Source organism: Spinacia oleracea, chromosome 3, assembly GCF_020520425.1.
Source record: "Spinacia oleracea cultivar Varoflay chromosome 3, BTI_SOV_V1, whole genome shotgun sequence".
NCBI classification, from domain to species: domain Eukaryota; kingdom Viridiplantae; phylum Streptophyta; class Magnoliopsida; order Caryophyllales; family Amaranthaceae; genus Spinacia; species Spinacia oleracea.
In genome coordinates, this window is record NC_079489.1 from 12146253 (window position 1) to 12171909 (window position 25657).

Consider the following 25657-nt stretch of genomic DNA (forward strand, 5'->3'; position numbering starts at 1 on the left):
AGAGAACGAGAACTTACTAGGTTACTACAAACTTTTATATAAGGCGGTCTTACACAAAAGACCACCTTGGTGTCATATTAGTTAAGCACTGAAATCAATTAGTTAACCATTGCAACTAATTAGTTAAACACTGAAATCAATTAGTTAAGCAACAAAACTAATTAGTTAAGCACTAGAACTAATTAGTTAACCATTGGAACCAATTAGTTAAACAATCAAAGTGGTCTTTTCGGTAAGACGGTCTTACACAAAAGTTGTCGTACCATGGTAAGTGTCTACGTGATCAATGTCATAACCTCAATAAATTTGAAAATTTCTTATAATGTATATTTACACTCTTAAGATACATGTACATCTGGTATGTTAATTATGTATACAATTTTCCTCATCCATTATAATTACAATGTCAAACAAATCAAAAGACGGTCTTCAATTAATTGCATCTTCATAGTAAACTATCTTCCTTGTTACTTAGGATCGATTGATGTTGTTGAGACAACATAGACGACGTCGTCTGATCATGTCTAACAACATTGGTGGATGCCACGCCTTGAGTCGTCGTCGTCGCCGTCCGATTATGTTCGGGTGAACGAGGCGGAGTTGCGTAAATTGAAGAGGCTTCCAAGATTGCTCGTCTAATAGTCTCTTGTTGTTGGCCTAGCCATTGGACTCGTAACGCTGTGGCGTATAAACCAGCAGCTAAGAAGACTGATAAAAGAGAGAATACTCCAGCAGCAGTGAATACTCCTTCTCGGACGATTAGGCAGCTTGATTTTGGTGAGGCCCAATCTTTTAGATGCCCTGATTCTACACTTAGTCCTATTAGTAGCATTATTTCACCCACTGCAAAACACACCCTGAAATATTTCCAGTGAGGATTAGGAGCGTCACGTAAGCAATCAATAAAATGTTGTCAAAGAAAAAGGAACTAAAGAGTACAAGTGCCATTGATCGCGTAGACATTGATCACGTAGGCATATAGATGACCCGACCCGATATGAACCCGATCTGATATGAACACGTACCACATAACCCGAACCCAAATCGAACCATTATTTTTTCAACCCGACCCGAACTTAACCGATAGCAAAATGAACTGGTTTCAACCCAAACCGATGAACCAGAATCGAAACTGAACCGACGACCCGATTTGACACCCCTAATACAAAGCCTAAGGCTTCTTTGATTAGTCATTGTACACACATTAATCGTGTTAAAAATATAGGGTGATGATAAAGGTCGCAAGTTGCGACAATATTTAGTTATCGCAATCTTACGTGTCAGAGTTTAATAGGTACATATAGGCGCCACGTAGGTTATGCGTCATTAGAATATTTTTACTATCAATGCAATATTTTTACTATCAAAATATGTAAATAAGGTATTCGATATAAGGAAGGAAATAAATTAGAACATTAAGATTTTCCTAACATTTTTTGAAACATGTATAATATACTATATAAGTTAAATATTTTAGTTTACATTTTAATCATGAATTCATGATACATAAGCATGACATGTCATCATTGTGACACCGCTTAAAAGTCACATGTTTCGACCTTTATCATTTTCAAAAAATATACCTATTCGGTTTGTACGTAGTAATAACGAACGACCACTTAGGAGCCAATTGCTCCGTACGATGCTTGGGGATTGTACGGGGACAAATGAAAACATGTCGGTAACGGAGCGAAACAACAAAATCAGAAATGATTGAAATTTGTGATATGTCTTGTATTCCTTTATGCTCATCTCATCATCATACGAAGAACATATTCTTATGCGTTACGTAAAACCTGGAACATTACTCAGGCATCCATCACCCTTTTGGTGAAATAAAGGCAACTTGTTCATGGTTTTAGTTTCACTACTTTTTGGGATGTGCATGATGACACCGATAAGATCGGGTATTTTACATTTTAATATGAGTAACACAAATTCATTCTCATTACCATCGGGTAGAGCTGTCAAAAACTGACCCGATTCGAGAAATCGACCTGAACCGACCTGTATTTTTAAGGACCCGGACCCGACTCGAGATCCGAAATTTTGTTAAAATAGGAACCCATAACCTGACCGTAGCCAACCCGTTAAAACCGACGACCGATTTCAACCCGTTAATGCATGACCCGAACCCGAACCTGATACCGACCGAAATATAACCGATAACAAAACTGAGTCAGCTTACCCAACCGAAAAATGACCCTAACCCGATTCAACACCCGACCCGATGTCAACCCAAAACCAATTATAATTCCATGAAACCTGTTATTGACTCAATTCGTGACAATCCGTTACCTGAATTTACGCGACTTGTTGACAACCCGATTTGTCATTGACCTAACTAAATAATAACTTAAATCAAGTTAATATATTTTTTATAATTACCTAATATAGAACAAGTGAAAAACGCTAAATCAAATTTAACCAAATTTATAAAAGTTAATTATAAGGTTAAAACTTGACTAATCCTGATAGCTATCGTACCCGGTCTAAACCCGACCTGAATTATAACCGACCCGGTAATTATCCGATCCGAACTTGACCCGACTCGTTAAGACTCGAACCCATAATTGTACCCGGCTAGAAAAAGACCCGATCCGAACCCGAACCGAACCCGACCTAAACCGAAATGTAAAAATAACCCGACATGACCCGACAAATTTTCAACCTGACCGAAACCGACCTAAACCCGACCTGCACCCGGTGATAAAATGACCCGACACGACCCGACCAGTTCATGACCCGAGACCCGAGATGACCAGACCCGGACCCGACTCGAGTAACCGTTTTGACAGCTCTACCATCGGGGTTATTTGAGGTCAGGCCCCAGATATATTTTATGAAAGTATTGATTATATATACAAGTTAAAATATGCATGTAAATGTTGTTGACTTGTTGGCATATTGATTGAATGAATTTGTATTTTGTAAGATGTTGAATTTTCAAACCTTGACTACTCATAAATTTTTGGCCAAGATCCGCCACTGCGCCTAAATATATTTTACTTTGTATTAATTAAGTACATTTTGTTATTGTACGTAGTATATGGCATCTTTGATCCTAACCACCGAAATAGATACATAAATATAAATATTATCTAAATAATGTCATAATTTAGGAATGCACCTAATAATGACCTAAATAATTATCTTGAATGAGTGGATGACGAAATATGATCTTGATCTATTCCACAAAAGAAGCCACCTACTGCACTACACCTTTTTTTGTTGTTAGAGAAACAAATGAAAAATAAAACTATCTATGTATTGTTCTATAATGACACAAATACAATATTTGTGAGAATCCCGTAAAGTATTGCCCTTGTTTGTCACCTTTCCAATTATGGAGTGCGGAGTATGGAGTATCATTTTAGTCATTTTAAAAATAACTTAAATTTAGGTATGCTAATTAGGTTGGGAATTTGAACTCTCGACCTTTAGTACACAATGCACCATCCTCCTATAGAGAAATTCCGAGATAAACTTAGTGATTGGAAAAAAAAAAAAAATCGGCAATTTTATAAATATATTTTGCTTGAGAATTATAGGTGGTATAATCTTAGCTGTTGACTGTATATTACATTATTACTTGGTGTGAATAGTATAACACTGATCAAAAGGCGGGTCTAGTCGGGTTCGGGCCGGGCCGAGGGCATAAAAATTTGCCCATTATGTCGGGCCGGCCGGGCCAAACTTCGAGCTGATTTTTTGTGTCCAAAACCCGCTATTTTAGGCCAAAAATAGCGGGCTTTTCGTGCCATGTTCGGGCCGGGCCAAATTTATATCTAAAATTGTTGTTTTACGTTGTCCAAAGCCCGCAATTTTTTTAAAAAAAGTTCGGGTCGAGCCGGGCCGGGAAAAGCTGTCCAAAACAAGGTATTTTTGGGCCGAGCCATCGTTGATCAGCTCTAATTTATAGTCGTAGATTGTATATTAATAGAGTTTTGTTTTATAATGCTAGTTTTATTACGGTATATTACATAGTTGTTATCTTGTTGATGTATTACAAAAATACAATGGTGACTGTAAATGTGGCCCACGTTTAATGTCATGCGGCCAGAGTTGAACCCCTCGTCTAATGACATTTCATAATAAAACCATCAATTATTTACGAAAATATCATTTGATTGGAAAAAGTTTTTCAATCAATGAGATTAACTCGGAAGACCTCCCTCCGAAACCAGGACAAGATCATAACATAGTAACATACATTACAAGAACACACTCATGTGAAGATGGAGAGGATTTGAAAAACTTACCAGGTAGAAATGAAGAAAAATCCAGCTTGCCAAGTAAGAGACTTGATAGGCCTAGAAGACTCAGGGTCCCAACTAACATACACCGGAGGAGAAGTCTTGGTCATTGCAATGAGCAAAAACGAATGTTGAACAAGCATTGCTATTGCCAATGCTACAAATGCGACGGATGCACATATCAATGGTACTTTCCCACTTCCACTATACATACACTCGTAATTCCCCTTTCCCTTTTGCCCTTTCTTTGCATCATCGTTATTATTATTATTGTTTATTAACATCCATGTCACCTACAAAAATAAAAATATCATAGGTTAAAATAACTTTAATGAAATGACATTCAACTTAATTTATAGTTTATTGATGGTTTACTTCTTTTGTTAAACACTTAATTGAATGATAGGAATCTTTTATTTGTATGTATTATCTCATATATAGTTTTGATGAAGAAAATCTTTATTTGATTCGATTTGTTATGTACTACGCATTTGTTATATTTAGCTTTTTTTTTTGTAGATTTCGTATGATTAATTATTAACGTATTGATTTTACTTTTCAAGAAAGGTCTCTCAAAATAGAATATAACGAGCAAGGTCACAAAAAGTGAAAGTAAATGAAAAAAAAACAGCATATACGTACAAGAATATAACCAATAGTAAAAAGTTACAAGCTCCTATTTCTTTAATCTATCAGTAAAAGTGTTGGTAATAAATACCTTAATACCATCATTTTCTTTTTGTAAAATGGAAGAAATTTGCAAACAATCATTAGAATTACGCGACTAATTGCATTAAATAGAACCATAAAAACATAAGAAAAAGATAATAGATGGTGATTAATTGAAAGAATTACGAGACGGAGGGAGTAATAATAGATGTTGTTAGTTACAATACCTCGGAGCGAGTGGCTTCGGCGAAGAGGGAGAGAATGAAGCAAAAGAGGCCACAAAGGATGCAAAGAATGGTAAGGAGCGCTCCGGCTTTGCTGGAGAGATGAAGACCTTGTGGTTTAGGAGCCAAGTCTGCATGAGTTACACCTCTTGCTCTTTCTCTTGCTCTTGTTGTATTAGGCATCATAATTATATGTTGATCATGTACTAATTACTAATTCTAATTTGTCATAAATGTGAGAGTTTTGAGGTTTTAGCTAGAGAGAGGAGAGAGAAAGTGATGAATTAAGCTAGGTGGGAGATTGTTGAATAGGGAATTGCTTGGGGGAAAGGTTGCTTTAGATGAAGGAGATTCTTTGTGCCAACTTAAGGCCTTCTTCCTTTGCACAACTTTTATCGTAAGATTTCACACCTCATTTTGCTCTTTTTGTTTCGTCCATCTCCAATTGTTACTTTATTGTATCGCATAACTCTTATTTAACTACCCGACCGTGCTCTGAGTAAGTCAGTTGAGTGAAAGGTGAGTGACATGACATGTGGTTTGACAGTTTATTTTTCTCTATATACGATAATTTATAAAAATTTGTACTGTTTCATCTCCAAAGGTTACTTTTATCATACGGAGTATCACATACACTTACTTTCTCCGTTCTTTTTTAGTTGACACACTTCTTAACATAAATTTCTTATTTCACCCTTATATAGGTAGTATGTTAATGCGTAGGCTACTGTCAAAAAAAATGCGTAGGCGTATTTTCGTCTATTAACTTCATTTGTCACATTTTCTAAGTATGTGTGCCAAAATAAAGTGTGTTAGCTCCCCTTAGAAAAAAAAGTGTATTAACTAAAAAAGATCAGAGGAAGTATTTAACTAACTGACCATGGTCAGTAGTCTGTCAGTTGGGTGGAAGGTGAGTGACGTAACATGTAGTTTGTCAATTTGCTGGATTACTCTATAAAGACAATATTTTACAAGAATTTATATGGTTTTGGAAAGAAAAAAATAAAGAAAGTTCGAGTATATATTGATGGTGATTTATAAATGATGAATTGATGATGATACTGTTATGTACGCCATTGCTTTGATTAGCACCATTAAATTATTAGGTTTTCATTTATGTTGGTCCCTTCAAATCTTCAATTTTTTATACATGAAAAATTGTCCTATAGTCTAAGAAAATATAAAAAATATAAAAGTAAAATTGTTAAGTTGAATTATTTATTTATTATGGGTCCTAAGACCCTTAAGTCCTAACCTTATCTATACTTTCATTATTTTGTAGTTAAGAGTATAATATAAGTGCAGGGACCAAAATTAGGTTGTAATGATTTTCTCGTCTCCTTCAACACTCACTCTCAACAAAAATCCTAAGGAGATTGAAAGAAACTAGATTTTGTAGTTTTTGGTGATGTCTCGATTTATTACGTGGATAAGAATTACACTTTATTATGCTCTTTTACATAAAATTATGAGTGACTAAATACTAGATTTGTTCGGGAAATAAAACATGTTTTCTGTTCACCTTATTTTCACTTATTTCAGGAAAAATAAGTTCAGATAATTTCAGATAAGATAAGTTTAGGAAAAATAAGGGTTGACCAAATACAACAGTTATTAATTGCTAGCTTGTTGACCAATTGATTGTTCGTTTATAAAAGTTTACAATAGAGATCACCAGATCCTACGAGCCGTTGAACCAAGTACATCAAAGACAAAATCGGTAGTCATCATCAAAGCATTACATAATTCAATGATTAATCAATCACCTAACTACTTTAGAGATTATGATCTTCAATATCAAAATTATAACAAATAAAAGTCTATTTTACCTAGAAAAAACAATTAAAGTCTAATCAAAGCATAATAATAAAGTTTAAAAGATTAGTCTATTAGTTTTGAAAGTTGTTCATTCAAATATTCCATGTCCACCAACACACTATAATTGGTATGCTACAAAAAGTTTATCCACCAACTAGACTCTAGAGCATATGCCCTGAAATAACCTGATTGACTCCAAAAACCAAGTCAAAATGACTCAAATCTCACTCACCGGTTAATATACTTCTTCCATTCTACTCCCTCCGTCTCTTTTTGTTTTTTACGTTTGCCATTTTGCACGTTTATTAATGACTAATTAATGTGCATTGAGATTCCTCTATTTTTTATTTAAATAAGAAAAATTACGTTTATTTATAATGTTTTCACTTTTATCAAAATTATGATATTGGGAATATGAGAAAAATTTAATGTCCTAATAGAAAGGTGTGAGAAATTAAATAACCAATGAATTTTATTGGTTAAAAAATCATTTGACACAAATTTTGATAGAATATTAAATCATTAATGTAATGATATAAAAGAAAATGTAAAGAATATTTTGAGACAACAAAAAAAGAAAACGTAAAAAACAAAAAGAGACGGAGGGAGTATAAATAATTCAAACGCACAACTTTAATTATTAGTTAAAAATATTAAAAATTGATATCTTGAAAGTGTAGACCAAGAAAAGTTTTTAAAACTCTCGTGGCTATGATTTCCTTTGCATATAAAAAGAATTACACTAGATGATTAAAAACCAGTGTGTGAATAATGTAAAAGTTGCAATATTTGTGGTTATAGGAAATAATTTTATTTTAATATTTTATTATTTATTAAAAACAGTTAGTTTGTTAGACAGTTAGAGATTCTGTTGTGAATGTGAACAGAATGTGCTGTCATTAGCTTTGTATATAAGCACTCTGCCTCCCTTCTTTTTCGTTCTCTGTATGAGAGTTTAATGGAATAAAATTCTTCCCTCTCTAAACTTCATCAAATCAGTTTAGGTTTCTTCATGGTATCAGAGCCACAATCTCTGATTTGAGATTGAGGTTATCTCATTTTGAGATTGTTTTAATCACTTTTCTTGTGATTAATTTCTGAGTATTTTGATGCGAAATTTCTTGCAAGCTGCGATTGCGATTGCGAAATTTCTTGCGTAACTCAGGAGTTCTTGCGTTTTGATTAAGTTCATCTACTGATTGCAATGGCGACTGAAGATACTGAGAGCAATAATTCGCAACACAACTTACACAATGGAGGTAATGGTAATAGTTTTGATCCATTTTTCATTGCTAATTCGGATAATCCTACATCTTCATTAGTTGCTGTTGTGTTTACTGGTGTAAACTTTGTTAGATGGAGTAGAAATGTAAGGCGAGCTTTGATTGCTAAAAACAAAGAAGGTTTCATTAATGGAGAGATCACAAAACCTGCAGTTAATCATAAAGATTATCTAAAATGGAAACGAGCTGATTTTATGGTTATAAGCTGGATCTTGAGTTCAATTAACCATGATTTGGCTGATGATTTTGGTTACATTGATAATGCTGCTGAACTGTGGAAAGAATTGACTGAAAGATTTGGTCAGTCTAATGGTCCTTTGATTTATCAATTGAAGAAAGAAATTGAGAATCTCACACAACAGAATATGACTATTGTCACATACTATGGAAAGCTGAAGAAATTGTGGGATGAAATGCAGAATCTGAGAGCATTTCCTACTTGCACATGTGGTGCAATGATTCACTGTAGTTGTCATTTTCTGAAGAAGATAGCTGAATTTGAAGAAGAGGATAAAATGATGAAGTTCTTGCTAGGATTGAATGGAGGTTTTGATGGCACTGTGACAAATGTGTTATCTATGGATCCTCTGCCTAGTATTAACAAAGTGTTTTCCATAACACAACAAATAGAGAAGCAGAAAGAATTGAGTAGTGTTACTACTGATTTTAATGCTATGACTAGCAGTGCAATGGCCACACAGGCTTACAAGGGTGGACAAACTCAGAAGCATGTTGTTGGTTCTGGTAGGAAAGATTGGAAAGAATTGAAAAAGGAAAAGATGAATCGAATTTGCAGTCATTGCAAAGGCAAAGGACATACAGCTGATCAATGTTTTAAGATCATTGGTTATCCAGACTGGTATAACACTATTAAGGCTTCAAAGGGAAGTAGTTCTACTGGTGGTAGGCTTGCAGCAAATGTAACATATTCTGATGATATGGGAGATGAACCTTTGGGCAATGCAGGTGCTGATGGTGGAGTCTTGAATAATGACATGCTTAATGCTATCTGTCAAGAAGTTATGAAAGTCATGAATAGCAAACAATCTCAGAATACTGATGCAACTGGAGCTAGTTGTTCATATGCCAATTATGCAGGTATTCTCTCTCACTCATTCAATTGTGGTGTTAGTAAATTACATGGTGAATGCTTGTGGATTGTTGATTCTGGTGCATGTGATCACATGACTTATGATGAAACCATTTTAACCAACATGAGGACTCTTTTTAATCCAATCAAAGTTGGACTACCTGATGGTTCTCAATTGACTGTTGATACTATTGGTGATACTGTCTTGAGCTCTAAATTAGTCCTACAGAATGTCCTATTGGTTAGAGGTTTCAAACATAATCTGTTGTCTATTGGTAGACTAATTGAACATTCTGGTATAAAAGTTATATTCACTAGCACTGGATACACTTTCCAGGACCCTGCTAGTGATGAATTGATAGGTGCTGGAAAAAGGACAAATGGTTTATATTACTTTGTTACATCTTCAAACAACAAGTTGTCAAGTGCTGCAGTCAACAAAGGTATATTTCATCAGCAACCAAGCTGTAATACTGTAGGAAGTATTTCTGATGTAAATAAGATTGACGAGAATAAAGGTGTATTGCCAAGAAAGACTGCTACTGGTATCTCTCAGGCTAAAGAGTTGGATAGAAATAAACTACACATGCTTCATGCTAGATTAGGACATCCATCCCTGTCAAAGATGAAGTGTGTGAATTCTGAATTTTGTAAGGGATTTTCTGAATATAATTGCTTTGTGTGTTACAAAGCCAAGCAACATAAATTGCCTTTTCCTATTAGTACTAGTCAAGCTGATGCATGTTTTGATCTGATTCATGTGGATTTATGGGGTCCATATAGAATCAAAAACATAGATGGAGCTTCTTTATTTCTTACTATTCTTGATGATCACAGTAGGGCAACATGGACATATCTCCTCCACAATAAACTTCAAGTTGAGAAAGTTGTTTCTGGTTTTCTGTCCATGGTTGAAACCCAATTCAATACACAGGTCAAAAGAATCAGGTCTGATAATGGGACTGAAATTGTAAAAGAATCTTGTAGGAATCTGTTTGCTAGCAAAGGGATATTTCATGAAAGAAGTATCCCCTATGTTCCTCAACAAAATGGAAGAGTTGAGAGAAAACATAGGAGTCTCCTGGAAATAGCTAGATCTTTGAGGTTCCATGCAGGGCTTCCTAAGAAGTTTTGGGGAGAGTGTGTTCTTACTGCTACTCACTTGATCAACAAAATTCCTTCTAAGATTTTGGGATTGAAAACTCCTTTTGAAGTTTTATTTGATAAACCACCCAAATATGACACTTTAAGGGTGTTTGGTTGCCTATGTTTTGCTTACAATAGTCACATTCAGAGGGATAAATTTGACTCAAGAGCCAAAAGGTGTTTGTTTATAGGTTATCCCTCTGGTTTCAAAGGTTTCAAACTCTATGATCTTGACACTCATCATGTCTTTATTTCTAGAGATGTGGTGTTCTTTGAAACAATTTTTCCATATGACATGACACCTGATTCTGTTCCACCTATTATTACTTCTTTGGTTGATTTTGGTACTTCAATTCATGTTCCAACTTCCAAAACTATACCAGTGAATATGATAATTCTTTACAACCTCCACATTCTCCTATTTTTTCTCATTCTTCTCTTACCCCTTCTAATCACTCTATACATTCTGATTCTCCTACTTTATCTCATTCAAACTCCTCTCCAAATCTTTCTTTGCTTTCTGATGATCCTCATTCATCTCCTAATTCTCTAAATACTACTGTACACCCTCCTAGACAGTCTACTAGGCTAATAAAGCCTTCTTCAGTGCTTACTGATTTTGTGGGAGGTTATGTTCCACACAGAAATACTTTGATTCAGCCTAATAACAGTGAGTCTTTATCTTTTTCTGCTGATTGCATTCAATCTGAAAGTGACACTTCAGTTGTACCTGATTTTGATTGGCTGCTAAGTTTGGCTTTACAAGACTTTGATATTTGGGATTCTCTTGCTTTTTCTGTATGTTCCACTTCATCTGATCCACAACATTATAATCAAGCCAAAGATGATGAGAATTGGATTTTGGCTATGAATAAGGAAATACAGGCCCTTGAAAGCAACAATACTTGGGATCTTACTTTGTTACCCAAGGACAAGAAAGCTATTGGTTCAAAGTGGGTTTATAGGACAAAACTGAATCCAGATTATACAATAGACAAACACAAAGCAAGGCTGGTAGCCATTGGATATCAACAAGTTGAGGGGAGGGATTTCACTCAAACATTTTCACCTGTTGCTAAACTAGCTACAGTTAGAATTGTCATAGCACTTGCAGCTATGAAAGGCTGGATTCTTTGTCAACTTGATGTTAACAATGCATTCCTTCATGGCTTTCTTGATGAGGAGGTATACATGAAACCTCCTGCTGGTTACACTAAAGCCAAGCCAGGTGAGGTATGTAGACTCAGGAAGTCCATTTATGGACTCAAACAGGCCTCTAGACAGTGGAATAAAGAGTTGAGTAAGTTTCTGAAAACTCTTAATTTTCAGCAATCTACACAGGATTATTCTCTCTTTACCAGAACTCTTAATGGTGAATTTTTGATCCTGCTTGTCTATGTTGATGATATTCTTCTTACTGGCACTTCATCTACTCAGATTGAAGAAGTTAAAATTGCTCTTGATCAAGCTTTTACAATTAAGGATCTTGGTCATTTGGCTTATTTTTTGGGTATTGAAGTCCACAGAAATGAAAAAGGTATATTTCTATCTCAGAAGAAATATATTCAGGATATTCTCACTGATACTGGAATGGAAAATTGTGAACCAGTATCAGCACCACTCTCATGTGGACTCAAATTATCCACTGATGTGGGTGATCTCCTTGATAAACCTGATGTTTACAGAAGATTGGTTGGTAGATTACTCTACTTGGGTATCACCAGACCTGATTTGTCTTATTCTGTTCAGCATCTCAGTCAATTTGTTCATACTCCTAGAGTTCCACACTTGCGTGCTGCATTACATGTTCTCAAGTATCTCAAAGGTACTTTAACTGAGGGTATTTGGTATTCTGCTAGTCCTGATCTTACCCTGTCAGCCTATAGTGATGCTGACTGGAGTTCTTGTCAGTTTAGTAGTAGGTCCCTTAGTGCATATGCAGTGTTTCTTGGACCCAATCTGATCTCATGGAAGACCAAGAAGCAGAGAAGTGTTAGTAAATCTTCTGCTGAAGCAGAATACAGGAGCATGTCTGCTGCTGCAAGTGAGCTTGTTTGGATTCATGGCCTCCTCGAAGATCTTCAAGTCACTATCCCTTTGCCCATCTCTTTACACTGTGATAATACTTCTGCTGAGCACTTGGCCAAAAATCCTATGTTCCATGATAAAACCAAGCATTTGAAACGTGATATGCACTATGTCAGAGAACAAGTTGAAGATGGTTTTATTCAAACTTCTCATGTCTCAAGTTCTCATCAAATTGCTGATATTCTTACCAAGCCTTTAGCATCTACTGCTCACAGGCATCTTTCTGCCAAGCTAGGACTTATTTCTAGGGTCCAGCTTGAAGGGGGAGTATAGGAAATAATTTTATTTTAATATTTTATTATTTATTAAAAACAGTTAGTTTGTTAGACAGTTAGAGATTCTGTTGTGAATGTGAACAGAATGTGCTGTCATTAGCTTTGTATATAAGCACTCTGCCTCCCTTCTTTTTCGTTCTCTGTATGAGAGTTTAATGGAATAAAATTCTTCCCTCTCTAAACTTCATCAAATCAGTTTAGGTTTCTTCAGTGGTGTAGAATGCAAAAGGAAGTAATTCGAATGATTTAGAACTTCACATAATCAAGTGTTTATACAACGGACACCCATTTCACTTAACCATGTTATTGTAATTATTTGTAAACACCAAGCCAATATGGTCAATCAAAGGTCAATAACTTTTACAATGTGGCAATACGAAGTACTTCGTGTTATTTTAAAGAGGGACGAAGGCGAAAGGGAATAAAAATCAGAATTTAGGCATTCTCGATAATACTACGTATAAAACCATTGTCGTTACACCCGCAACAAGTCATTAAATGCAAAAATGCTTGATAGTTGTTCAAGCGTAGACCTGTCTAGCTGGACTGACCGACATGTGATAAAAAGTTGGTTTAGTAAAGTCCTTTTTTTTAACTAATAATAAAAAAGTCATTAGTTTTCTACAAGACTTCATTTTATGTACGAAGTAATTATCTACAACACCATCCCACATTCCCAACATTTCAAAAAAAAAACGAGTAGGAATATTCTAACAAATTAGCGAATAGACTGGCCAAGATGAGTATAGAACTGATGTAACATCTAGTTATGATTTAATATCTTTCGAACTTCCCCCGGGGCTTGTTTTGACGATAGTTCGTAACTCTTAAAGTTTTTATATATTGAAGTTCCTTGCTTGCATAAAAAAAATAGTGATATTCTAAAGAAAAAAATCACTGTCTTGAGCTGTGACAAATGAATACTCGAAAACAGATTTTCACACACCTTAATATAAGTAGAGCACCAAAAATAATACGGAGTACCTGATGTGCCAAAATCATTTCCGTGACTACTCATATTGTCTCTAAACTCCCATACAAGTTGCGCGCCAGTTAAGTATAAAACCTGATGCTATATCCTGCAAGTCCTGTACCAAAAACAAGCATGATTCTCATGATCTCATATTCTCATCTCACCAACCAAGTACCAAGTATGGTTGCCAAATGATAAAAAATAATGCCTTGTTAAAAGCATATTCAACATAAATGTCTTTTGACTCAATCATAAAACCAACTTTCGGCAATTTTTCGTTACAAAATTATTGAATTTCTTATAAATTAATTTCCCTGCTGAAACATTGAATGAATAGTTATTATTCAAACAAAGTCCGTATTATACGGATTACTACATAGTACGTACATCACTTGAATCTGATTCTACCACCATTTCATTTTCATTGATCAAATTTCAGTACTACAATATACTAATATAATGGAACTGACCATTGATCATTGAAGCAAGAAAAACTGACTTACCAAAACAATTTATACAAATCTAAAACATTGAAAATTTTCTGACCTGTTGATGGCTCGCGTTGTCTGAAACATACTCCTGCTTTCTGATCATTCCATTTGAGCTCGTTGTTGCCTATAATTACCAGGACTGTATTATCAGTGGAACATCCCCACATGGAATCTGATTCTTTCCAGAATTGTAGAATAAAGTGTTCATTTTCTCACCTATCAAGTATCAACTATGGTGGTAAACTGGTAATGGAATCGAAAGCACATACCTGTGTAAGAGCATCCAATCTTCCGATATTTGTCTCTACAGCGAACGGAACTTGCAGGAAGTTTCTGGTAACAAACAACATATACCGATTGTTGTTTCATTGCAGTATAAAATTTTAGCAGACAAAGAAAGTGAAAAGGGGCATAGGCATTACTGATCCAATCATAGAATTGACTAAAGCTCAGAGAGTTTCAGGACAATCTGAAATTTCCAGACCAAAAAAAAGGTGTATAACCCCGTAATTGAGCCGAGGGAACCTAAATTTAGACTGTATTTCAGCCACCACACACACCCAAAGGAATCGGGACACATTTTAAAGCCGAACAGGTTTCTATCAGCTCAAGGATAGACCATAAAAGATGAGCACATCTCTATATACATTTACTTTGATAAATATTTTCCAATCAGAAACTTGCTCTTAAGACCCTAATTTACAAGAAGCCTGATGCATCTCTATCTGCATGTAAGTTACTTCCAGTTCGACATTCACATGCATTATGTGGATATTGTCCACAGCAAGGAGTAGAACAACGCCTTCTCTTTTTAGACATAATATAATCAATCCCAGAATTTGGGTTTTGTTCTTTCAACTTGCCCAAGTTTGCCTCGTGAAGATTTCCAAGAGTAAAACTCTGAACAATACCTTCAGAATCAGGACCTTCTGGTATAATCAATGGACCAGATGGGCTGTTGAATCCAATCTCATTTGCATGTTGATGTTGGTGATGATGATGATCGTTCAACCTAGGGAGTTGTTTGACGTGGGACAATACCATTGACATTTGCTCACAGGCAAAAGTCAGACGTTCCTCAGTTATCACAGATTCTGACACAATTGTGGAAGCCAAGGATTCCAGGATTTTGACTTGCTCCATTCGGTCTTTTTCAATGTTCTCTTTTGATACAAGGTTCCATCTCAACGGAAGATAAGTGTCTGGGATGTGAAAACAGTTATTTGTTGAGAGAACACGGAGAATATGACGACAAATGATGCCTGAATACTCGAACTGATGGCAACTACAATGGATGAGTTCTTGACTAGGGTCCCACATCACTTTGCATCCTCCATCCATCTCTGTGTGGTGTCTGATATGGAAGCAACCTTTATCAACCATAACGGAGGCATATTGAGGGGCCAAAACGAGCTGCTCTTGGAGGAGAGAAAAGGCAAACGGTGTTAAAACAGTAGCAGCATGCGACTCCACTGGGGAACCTGTTTTCAAAGAGACTTTCTGAACTTTTTGCTGCATCTTCAGCTTTGAGCCACTATTGTCGTTGTACTCTGCAATACTAGCTACCTACAATTACAAACATGTTATTACATTGACAAGAAATTGAAGAAATCAAAAACCCCTCTTCCTTCTCTAAGAGCAAAAACAGCAATACAACTTGGCAATCTCACGGTTCTACCACTATGACTGATAAGCACACCCTGATTTTGACCCAAAACAACATGGACCCGAGCCAATAAGTAAGGAAATTGACAATAAACCTGAGTATGGCCTCACCTATATAGACCCAACTCGACTTCAAACCGAATAGACTGACTCATCACTTAAATATGATCAAATCCAAAAGACTAGTTTGTCAGTTTATTATTCCACTCACTATCGGTAAGCTTTGAGAATTCCATGGTCGAATAGCGTTGCAACTTACTGATCTAAAACAGTAGTAGAGAAGCATTTTTGGAAAAAAATCAAGTTTGTAAGGAAAAAGTAGTCAAGGAAAAACATTGCTAAAATAGAAGCATGCAGACACACTCATTCCCTTTCCTCAAATATCACTAAAGATAAACACATATATGTGCTCAGTAGAATGGTAAAAAAGAACTTACTTCATCAATAAAACAGTCAAGTTTAGATTGTGCACTTAATATTCTTTGAATGAAAGCATTAACGGAGTCTGTCACAGATCTACTCATAAGTCCAGCAAAGAAGTAGTGTCTCAAGTAGGAAAGAGCCCAAAAGTGCCGTAATGCATAAAGGCAGATGGTGTGTTTATTTGACTGCAGTCCATATCTATCAACCATCTCCTTCCATCCAGCTTCAAATTCATCAACCACTTCCAAGCTATAAAGACGATAAAATTCAGTCTTCCAGCCATCATAATGAGACCCAAGTGGCAAAGAAAACCAGTCTGACAAGTTGGCCATGATATGCCATATAGAGAATGCATGTTTCGTGTCGGGCATTTCACAAGATATTGCCTCTTTGAGCCACATATTCTGGTCAGTCAGTATTGTTTGTGGTGCTTTCCCTTTCATAAAGCATAAGAACGTCTGCACATTTTTTTCAAAGAAAAGAAATTAAGGATAAGGATTAGGACAGGGTTCTAAACTTTCGAGTTCAATAATTAAGATGTCATAGGTACCTTCAGTGCCCATGTATAGGACAGCAGGTTTTCATCTCGCAAAAGTACACAGCTGTGAAGACAAGCCATTCCATGATTATCAACTCCAATCCAAAGGCCTAGAAGCATATCATAAGCATCCAGACGATGAGTAGTGTTCAGAACTATCGCATCCCCAAAGGCTTCATACTTCTGGATGGATGAAGGGTATGACCACGCAATATGCTCTAATCTATTATGACCATCTAATTTGAAATCATACTTGAAATCAGAATTTTCATCTTTTAATCTCTTACACATGTTGACGAGGTCAATAGCATCGTTATCTCTATCAACGTGTCTGAAAGACTGTAGCAGATTTCTGATATCTAGTTCGGTGTATGGTAAGCAACCTAGTTTAACACCTTTCTCAATCTCCATTAATCTCAACATCTGGCGGGCTGACATTCCAGCTTTTGCAAACAAGCAAATCCGACTTTTGTCATCAGCAGATATGGTGCATTGAGATGGAAGGATATGAACTTCAATTGATTTAAGAAGTTCGTGATTGTGATTGTTACAAAATCCCGTGACACGCCATTCAGGGACATCAAAATCTGACCGTTTCACAATTCTCATGTATGCTTGACAACCACATCGTGATGATTTCCTATTCCTTTGTAACTTCCCTTCCTCTGTAGGCTTTGCCTGTGGATGTCCACCACGATGGCAGGTAAAATCCCTTCGCGTGACTCCCCGACCCACCCCATCTTTTCCTCTGGTGCGGTGGCGCCTGATTGAAAAGCCACACTGTTTGGAAAAGCTGCAATAAAATTCATAGGCAGCATCTTGGGAAACAAATCTCTGCCCGACAAATGGAACCAAGTTGACAGATGTTTGCCGTGACAATATAGTATCCTCCGGTATTTCCTCTACAGACCCAATGATGTCCTGCGACAGATCTGTGTCATTCTCAGAGGATTCTATATCCTGATTTCCAGTTTTAGTCATTTCTTGCATCATTCATTCAGAAAGGCAGAAAGCTGAAAGCAGGTAGCAAGCACATCAGTTCTGGTGAAGCTTTAGAGCATAGTAATTATTTTCATTTTCCTAAAAGTAAAAAAGAATAAAATAAGAATAGCCACCCAATTTCCAATGGAATACATATGGTGTCTCTGAGTTCAAAGTAAAAGGATGTGAGCCAAAGAGGAATACTTCCCTCTTTCAAAGTTTCCCAGGAAATAAGTGTACCAGAGGATTCACGAGTTTTGTATTCGGATTGGTGATAATGATTGATTGTATTATTGTAGTTATGAAAAAAGTACAAATTGATATAGCGAAAGAAAAAAAACACATTACCTTTTCTTTTAAGTTTTAACTGTCATTTTATTTTAAAATATCTAGATAGCATATGATATGTAGTAGTATTTTTGTCTATAACAAAACATATTCACCCGAGTACAAGTCTCCAAGAATAAGTCTTCTCGCGCGCACATGTAAACTTACATATTTGAGCTGCAGGAGAGTTTCTTTACAAAAGATCTCTGAAGGAGAAGTATTATCTGTATTGTTACCTTGATGCAAAATAATTGTGGTGGTCATCTCAATATCAAATAACTCTTTCAAGTGTGGGCTGAGGGAACAAAGCTTAAGTCAAGTCTATAAGCTATAAGCAGATCAAGAAGCTAAACACATTTAGAGAGTTCGGATTGTAACACTCATGAGCCTGATGAATTTCCATTTTAGAGTTACGTATATTTTTTTCTTTCCTTCTTTTTGAGTGAAGTTTGAAAAATTCTCAACCATCTTCTCTTTTTTATTTTCGATAGATACAACCATATTTCTATTTGTTAAGGTAGTTACATGCAAGTCTACCAAAAAAATCAAGGACTTATAACTGAATCAGTTGAGCTAGGTGATTTATGGCACATACAATCTTGGTTTTCCTTCACCAATAAAGCTAAGTTAATGATTTATAAAGGCACAAGGTTACAGACATTTTACCCTCCAACGTGCTCTTTTCTTTACTATGATTAGCATGGCGCCTTTTTGTTGTCTATAGCTAGGGTACGCATGATGAAGTTTATTGGTGTGAGTTCAGGCAACTGCATGTTATGTCAGAAACAAATGTAGGACCCCCCCCCCCCCCAATCAGCGATAAACAGAGGTAACCCGTCCAGTTGTTTTCTCACACACACTAGCCAAGAACAATACACATAAGCAGTTCATGTTCAACAGTCTTTTCCAATTCCATGCTGTTTTCTCCAGACGCATACACACTAGTCAAGAACAACACACATAAGCAGTTCCTGTTCAACAGCCTTTTTCAATTCCAAGAAGCCTCCGAATTGACAGCCTAGATTCTGTTTTGTGTATCTCATGGCCGTGCAACAATCTGTTTCTAAATTTTATGATAAGTGGAGATCCATTGGAAGGAATATAACACATATAATGCTTCATTTCCCAGGTTACAGCAAGAAGAAAGAATCATGATCACTGACCTGCGTTTCACTAACTGTACTATTTTTCTCCTTAAAAAATAAAGCCATGAAAACTGCTAAGCTTTAACCAACTAAACGTGGTGAGAAACGGGGATTAGCTTTAAGTCTCTAACAGAGTCTCAAAGTTCCTATGTCCTCTACCGAGTTTTAAAAAATCCCCTTCATTTGCATGAAAAAGAAATTCATTAAACCGAAGACTCGGAAGTTTTGAGTCAGAACATCAGGAAAATATCGAGCCAAGCACACTTGGTAGTTGGTACTCGGTGTACCAGCAGCAATAAACAGACAATTGAGACATGTCCTCTTTCAAGTGTGCATATTATGGAGTTAGTAACTCTTAAACCATCTTCCTTCATTCAAGAGTCATAAAAAACTAGCAAAATACTCAGTACTAGGACAAGATGCTGTTCAATAACTTAGGCACTAGTCCCACTGAGAATCGAGGCTATGTAAAATCAGATAGAAAATTTTTACCTCTTTGGAGCCTAAAATGTATCATCCTCCAATGAATGTAGTCTATGTAGATATGAATAAATACAATGTCGGGATACCATTTAGCTCCAAAATGAATCACCTACATGATATGTCAAATACTCAAAACGATTAGAAAAATCAAGAACTTCTTTAAGCTACTTCCAAAAGCAACTAATTGAAGGGAATGTGTATGTTCATAAACCATCCAAGTACTTTCTCATGAAGTACATATATTTAGAATTTAAGACCATTGCCAGCAGATAAAATTTCACATGTTGCTTCTCCATGCTGTGATCTCACACATCATAAACGGTTTTTGAATCTATAACGAGTTTACATACTCCGTATGTACTATTTTTCTACATTTCTACTCCTACTTCATTATGAGGTGAATTCAAATTTTGTTTTTGGACATAGGCTAAAGTATACAATTACAAACTATTAGCAAAGGAAAAACACAGTGATTCAACACTCTGTGGCCACATAGGCGATGTACTTATTGGATAGTGAAGGTTTTTGCGAGGAGGTGACTGATGATTTGGCTAATCCAACCACCGTTGATATCACCACATTTATTCCAGGTTCTTTCAATTTATAGCTCAAAAAAGGTTTCAAACATCAAATTGGAAGGTCTAATACTCTAATAGGTCATGCTCAATCAGTTTCGATGAGAAACAGCCCCCGCTTGGCTGCTACCCCTTAATTTCTTGAAGTTCTACAGATTTCCATGGCCATCATCAAATCCCCACTGACTCTCATGCAACCAGCAACATTGAGATTCAAGTCCATCATCAATTATGGAATTTACTTTTATCATTTTATGTTTTCCAATTTGTAAAACCCTTGAATTGCCAAAACCTCAGTTGGGTATGTGCAAAATTTCAAAGCCCACAAAAATATTCAACTCAGAATTTCAGATCCTAACTGTTAAAACCCACATAAAAAATCGAGTTAAAATTAAATAAAAATCATCAAGCTAGAACAAATGAAGAAAATATAGTAAGTAAAACATCCAGAACTTGACTTAGAAATTAAATAGTAATCAGAAGAATAATTGAAGAACATACCTATAGATTTGATTTGAAGCTGGGGAGCTGGAAAATATGGGAAATCAACGGTCAAAAAATTGGAGGTGAAAGAGTGGGAAAATGGCGGGGAGAGATTTTGGGGAAGGGGGGAGTAGAGCGCATGAAGGGGAGGAGGATAACCTTTCCTCTGGGAAATGAGCTATCGTGCGCAGGATTGGTTTATCGACTTGTTCAACCCCCACTATAAACTCCATAAAATACCCAAATTTTTTGCCAAAAATAACCTTTTATAAACGGTTTTTTGCGAGAAAGGACCTTTTATGACGAAATTGGTGAAATGGGACCTAAAACTTAAATTTTTTTGTTGATTGGGATCTTTTACCGGTTTTTTGGAGTTGACCCAAGATTCAGGCAACGACTTTGACACGTGGCAACCGGAGAGTGCCACGTGTCCATTTAATGATTAAAAAAAAATTGCCCAAAAAAAAAAAGCCTAAATAAAAAAAAATCGATTTTTTTTTTTTTGGCCCCAAATCGAATTTCTTTTTTTATGCCCCAATTTTGCGAAGAACCCTAATTTTTTCGACGCAAAATTAGAACAATTGAGGGGGAAAACTAGCAAACCTCATTCGTGTGGCTATGAATAACAATTCGTGGTAGACAATTTTAGTGACGAACTTTAAGGCAATTGGGATTTTGGAGGGAGAATTGGAGCAAAAAAAATCGATTTGGGGCAAAAAAAAAAAATCGATTTGGGGCAAAAAAATCAATTTCGATTTGGGGCAAAAAAAAAAAATCGATTTGGGGCAAAAAAAAAAATCGATTTGGGGCAAAAAAAAAAAAATCGATAAATTTTTTTTTTGGGGGGGGATTTTTTTTTTTTTAATCATTAAATGGACACGTGGCCTTCTCCGGTTGCCACGTGTCAAAGTCGTTGCCGGAATCTTGGGTCAACTCCAAGAAACCGGTAAAAGGTCCCAATCAACAAAAAAAATTATGTATTAGGTCCCATTTCACCAATTTCGTCATAAAAGGTCCTTTCTCGCAAAAAAACGTTTATAAAAGGTCCTTTTTGGCAAAAAAACCTACCCAAACGCTACCAAATTTTTGGCTGCATACCTATGCAATTCTGCATGCATATGAGCTACAAATATTCCGTTTTAGCAGTTTTGTGTGATTTCTCCTTTCTTTTTTTAGTCCATTATTCTGTGTCCTCCTTTTTTTTTTTTTTTTTTTTGAATTCTTTTTTTAAAAACTTTTTTATCACAGTTGTTTTCCTAAAAAAAAGATCTGAACATTTGAGTAAGATACAAGAAGCACACATAAAAAACACATAAATGAACATTTAAAGTAATTTAATGAACATTCATGTTTAAAAAATAAACATTTCATTTATTTACTTCTACTTCCTATTTTCTCTTTCTATATGCTTCTAATTTTTCTGCTTCCTTCCTTTCGGCTTCACTTTTTATGTACATCGGTCTCTTTTCTCTTTCTATCTGCGACCTTATTTCCAGATTCTTTTCTTGTTGCTTCTGCCTTCAATTCTTCTTCAATTCTTACAACATCTCTTCATACCATATCTTCCATTTCTAAATCAACTTTTTTTCTTTTATTGCCGCATTCTTATCAACATTTACCTTCCTGCAAGAAAATCATAATGTTTTTAGTTGAACATTATTCTGTTTAAGGTGAATATAAGACTTGAGAAACTGAACATCACACAAAAGTGTTTTTTATTTATGAACATATCATAGTTTTATAAGTTGAATTTAGTTGAACATGATTCTTTATAAATTGAACATGAGACTTGAGAAACTGAACATCACACAAAAATGTTCTTATTTGTGAACTATCATCTTCTATAAGTTGAACATGATGAATTATAAACTGAACATGGCAATTTTTAGACAACGCCACTTTTGATATTTTAGTAAAAAATAATGAACATCTGCTTATAAAATCTGAACATTATTAAAGAATAATGAGCACCTACTTAAAAAATGCTTTTGAAAATATCATACTAGTTTTATAGGTTAAATTTAGTTGTACATAATTCTTTATAAGTTGAACATGAGACTTAAGAAACTGAACATCACACAAAATTATTGAACATATATTAATTTTATAAGTTAAATTTAGTTGAACATGATTTTATATAAGTTGAACATAAGACTTTAGAAACTGAACATCACACAAAGGTATTGAACATATATTAGTTTTATAAGTTAAATTTAGTTGAACATGATTTTGTGTAAGTTGAACATAAGACTTGAGAAACCGATCATCACAGAAAAGTATTGAACATATATTAGTTTAATAAGTTAAATTTAGTTGAACGTGATTTTGTTTAAGTTGAACATAAGACTTGAGAAACTGAATATCGCACAAAAGTGTTGAACATATTATAGTTTTATAAGTTGAACGTGATTCTTTATAGGTTGAACAAGAGAGTTGAAAAACTGAACATCACTCAAAATCAAGACTAACAAAGTAGCAAATTAATCATTTCTAAAAGAAGAAAATATTTGTTCAGCGATATTATCAGCGTAAATAGATGAAGCTAATACTAATTACTATGATTAATGAAATTAATACATATCACAACCAAAAGTTAAGCAATGCAACTTGAGTTAACATTTCACAATTACACAAATTACATAATACGATAGATGTTTTTGGTGCCAAACATAATTGATAGATAATCACATCATATATTGTTCAAAAGATAAAAATAACGGAAATTTCATGAAATGCCCTCGAATTTTGCCATAATTCACCAAACGCCCATCAAGTTTCAATAATTCATAAAATACCCCTCACAATTCGTACAAATACCCAACATACCCTTACTAATAACGGGCCGTTAGTCCGCCGTTAGTCAAGTTTCCAATTCACCCAAAAGCCCCTATTCTGAAACTTATTTCACCAAATGCCTCTATTCTGAAACTTATTTCACCAAATGCCCCAAATTTAAATATAGCTATTCTGATGTTCCGACAGCTAGTTTTTGTGTTTGAAAAGTTGTTCTTGGTCATGGTTGGCTATAAAAACCCATTTGCCGAATGGTTCTTGTATTTTAGATGTTATTTTACTTTACTTTGCTAATTTCATAAGATTTGTGTCATGAGTTTTCTTTCAAAATCATCTTCCACACCCAATGAGTCCACATATATTAGGGTACCTAACAAATTTTGTTATTGTGGTAGGAATGGAGGTTGAAGTGGAGAATTGTTCCATAAGCTCTTCTGGATAGTTGCTAATGCTTTTTGGGTAGTTTTTTGCACATCTGTTTTGATCTTGCACATATTCATTGAGTAGAAAACAACATTAAATGTAGTTGGTGCAAAGATGTTTTGTAAGTGAGGCTAAAAACAGAAATGCTTCCCAGTTTGGTATTTTGTGCAGATTATGCAACATCAATTATGTATGAAATGTGAATTTGTTTCTCATTACTTCATGATTACAATACAGTAAAATTACAAACATCAATATCCTCATTTGTATTAAAACTTTGACTACTTTTTGTTGTTGTTTTAGCTTCTTCTTCATTTGCTTCAATTCTTCTTGCATCTTACTGTTTCGCCTGTTTTCAATACTTTCTCCTTCGTCTAAGCTTCCCCCGCAATATCCTTTGTGTTGTTGCCCCTTGTTTTCTTGCTCAACTACTCCCTTGCACCATCTCAGATTGTTTTAAGGATCACACTTGTAGTACAACCTTTGTGGATTGAGTGTTGTATCAGAGCTTCGAATGACAAATTTCCTACCACAATAACAAAATTTGGCAGGTACTCTAATATATGTGGACTCATTGGGTGTGGATGATGATTTTGAAAGAAAACTCATGACAAAAATCTTATGAAATTAGCAAAGCAAACCAAAATAACATCTAACTTACAAGAACCATTCAGCAAAGGGGCTTTTATAGTCAACCATGACCAACGGCTACCTTTCAAACACAAAAACTAGTTGCTGAAACATCAAAATAGCTATATTTAAGTTTGGGGCATTTGGTGAAATAAGTTTTACAATAGGGGCATTTGGTGAAATAAGTTTCAGAATAGGGGCATTTGGGAGAATTGGAAACTTGGCTAACGGCAGACTAACGGTCCGTTATTAGTAAGGGTATGTTGGGTATTTAAACAAATTGTGAGGGGTATTTTATGAATTATTGAAACTTGATGGGCGTTTGGTGAATTATGGCAAAACTCGGGGGCATTTCATGAAATATCCGTAAAAATAATTAACATCACACAAAAGTGTTAAATTTAGTTGAACATGATTTTGTGTAAATTGAACATTATTCTTTATAAGTTGAACACGAGAGTTGAGAAACTGAACATCACACAAAAGTATTGAACATATTTTGCCTAAAATTGAACAAGATTCTTTATAAGTTGAACACGAGAGTTGAAAAACTGAACATCACACAAAAATGTTATTAGTTGTGAACATCACTTTTAAAAGTTGAAATTAGTTGAACATGATTCTTTATAAGTTGAACACGAGAGTTGAGAAACTGAACATCACACAAAAATATTGAACATTATATTAATTTAACAATTTAAATTTATTTGAACATGATTTTGTGTAAAATTGAACATAATTCTTTATAAGTTGAACAAGAGAGTTGAAAAACTAAACATCGCACAAAAATCTTATTATTTGTGAACTATCATACATAACAACAATCCTAACCACAATACCACCAACAACAACAATATCAAAATTAACAAATGTTGTTC

The 25657-nt window shown here is 35.1% G+C and overlaps 2 protein-coding genes across 3 annotated transcripts; both read right to left on the reverse strand.

The window, feature by feature from the left end:
• Window positions 1-276: 276 nt before the first annotated feature.
• Window positions 277-14721, reverse strand: LOC110788050 (uncharacterized). Of its 2 annotated transcripts, XM_056838703.1 has the most exons (5): window positions 14583-14721; window positions 14369-14437; window positions 13834-13937; window positions 4263-4549; window positions 277-857 (listed from the first exon to the last, which is right to left on the reverse strand). In XM_056838703.1, exons 3-5 carry the CDS (start codon window positions 13849-13851, stop codon window positions 446-448), a joined length of 717 nt encoding a protein of 238 aa, XP_056694681.1. In that variant the 5' UTR covers window positions 13852-13937; window positions 14369-14437; window positions 14583-14721; the 3' UTR covers window positions 277-445. The 2 variants fall into 2 exon arrangements, with proteins under 2 accessions (XP_056694681.1, XP_021848385.2); XM_021992693.2 differs by lacking the exons at window positions 13834-13937; window positions 14369-14437; window positions 14583-14721 and adding an exon at window positions 5153-7541.
• LOC110788049 (protein FAR1-RELATED SEQUENCE 11) lies at window positions 14714-21137 on the reverse strand. The gene is made up of 5 exons (XM_021992692.2): window positions 20952-21137; window positions 19885-19984; window positions 16952-17952; window positions 16416-16859; window positions 14714-15879 (listed from the first exon to the last, which is right to left on the reverse strand). The coding sequence occupies exons 3-5, from the start codon at window positions 17930-17932 to the stop codon at window positions 15013-15015; spliced, it is 2292 nt and encodes a 763-aa protein (XP_021848384.2). The 5' UTR covers window positions 17933-17952; window positions 19885-19984; window positions 20952-21137; the 3' UTR covers window positions 14714-15012.
• Window positions 21138-25657: the final 4520 nt, after the last annotated feature.

Coding starts and splice junctions, on each gene's coding strand:
- LOC110788049 (XM_021992692.2), bottom strand. CDS start 17,932: ATGATGCAAGAAATGACTAAAACTGGAAATCAGGATATAGAATCCTCT. Junction 16,860..16,951: donor CCTATACATGGGCACTGAAG/GTACCTATGACA, acceptor AAAAATGTGCAG/ACGTTCTTATGCTTTATGAA. Junction 15,880..16,415: donor TTGACTGTTTTATTGATGAA/GTAAGTTCTTTT, acceptor TTGTAATTGTAG/GTAGCTAGTATTGCAGAGTA.
- LOC110788050 (XM_021992693.2), bottom strand. CDS start 5,335: ATGATGCCTAATACAACAAGAGCAAGAGAAAGAGCAAGAGGTGTAACT. Junction 4,550..5,152: donor CCGAAGCCACTCGCTCCGAG/GTATTGTAACTA, acceptor TTATTTTTGTAG/GTGACATGGATGTTAATAAA. Junction 858..4,262: donor TTTTTCTTCATTTCTACCTG/GTAAGTTTTTCA, acceptor GAAATATTTCAG/GGTGTGTTTTGCAGTGGGTG.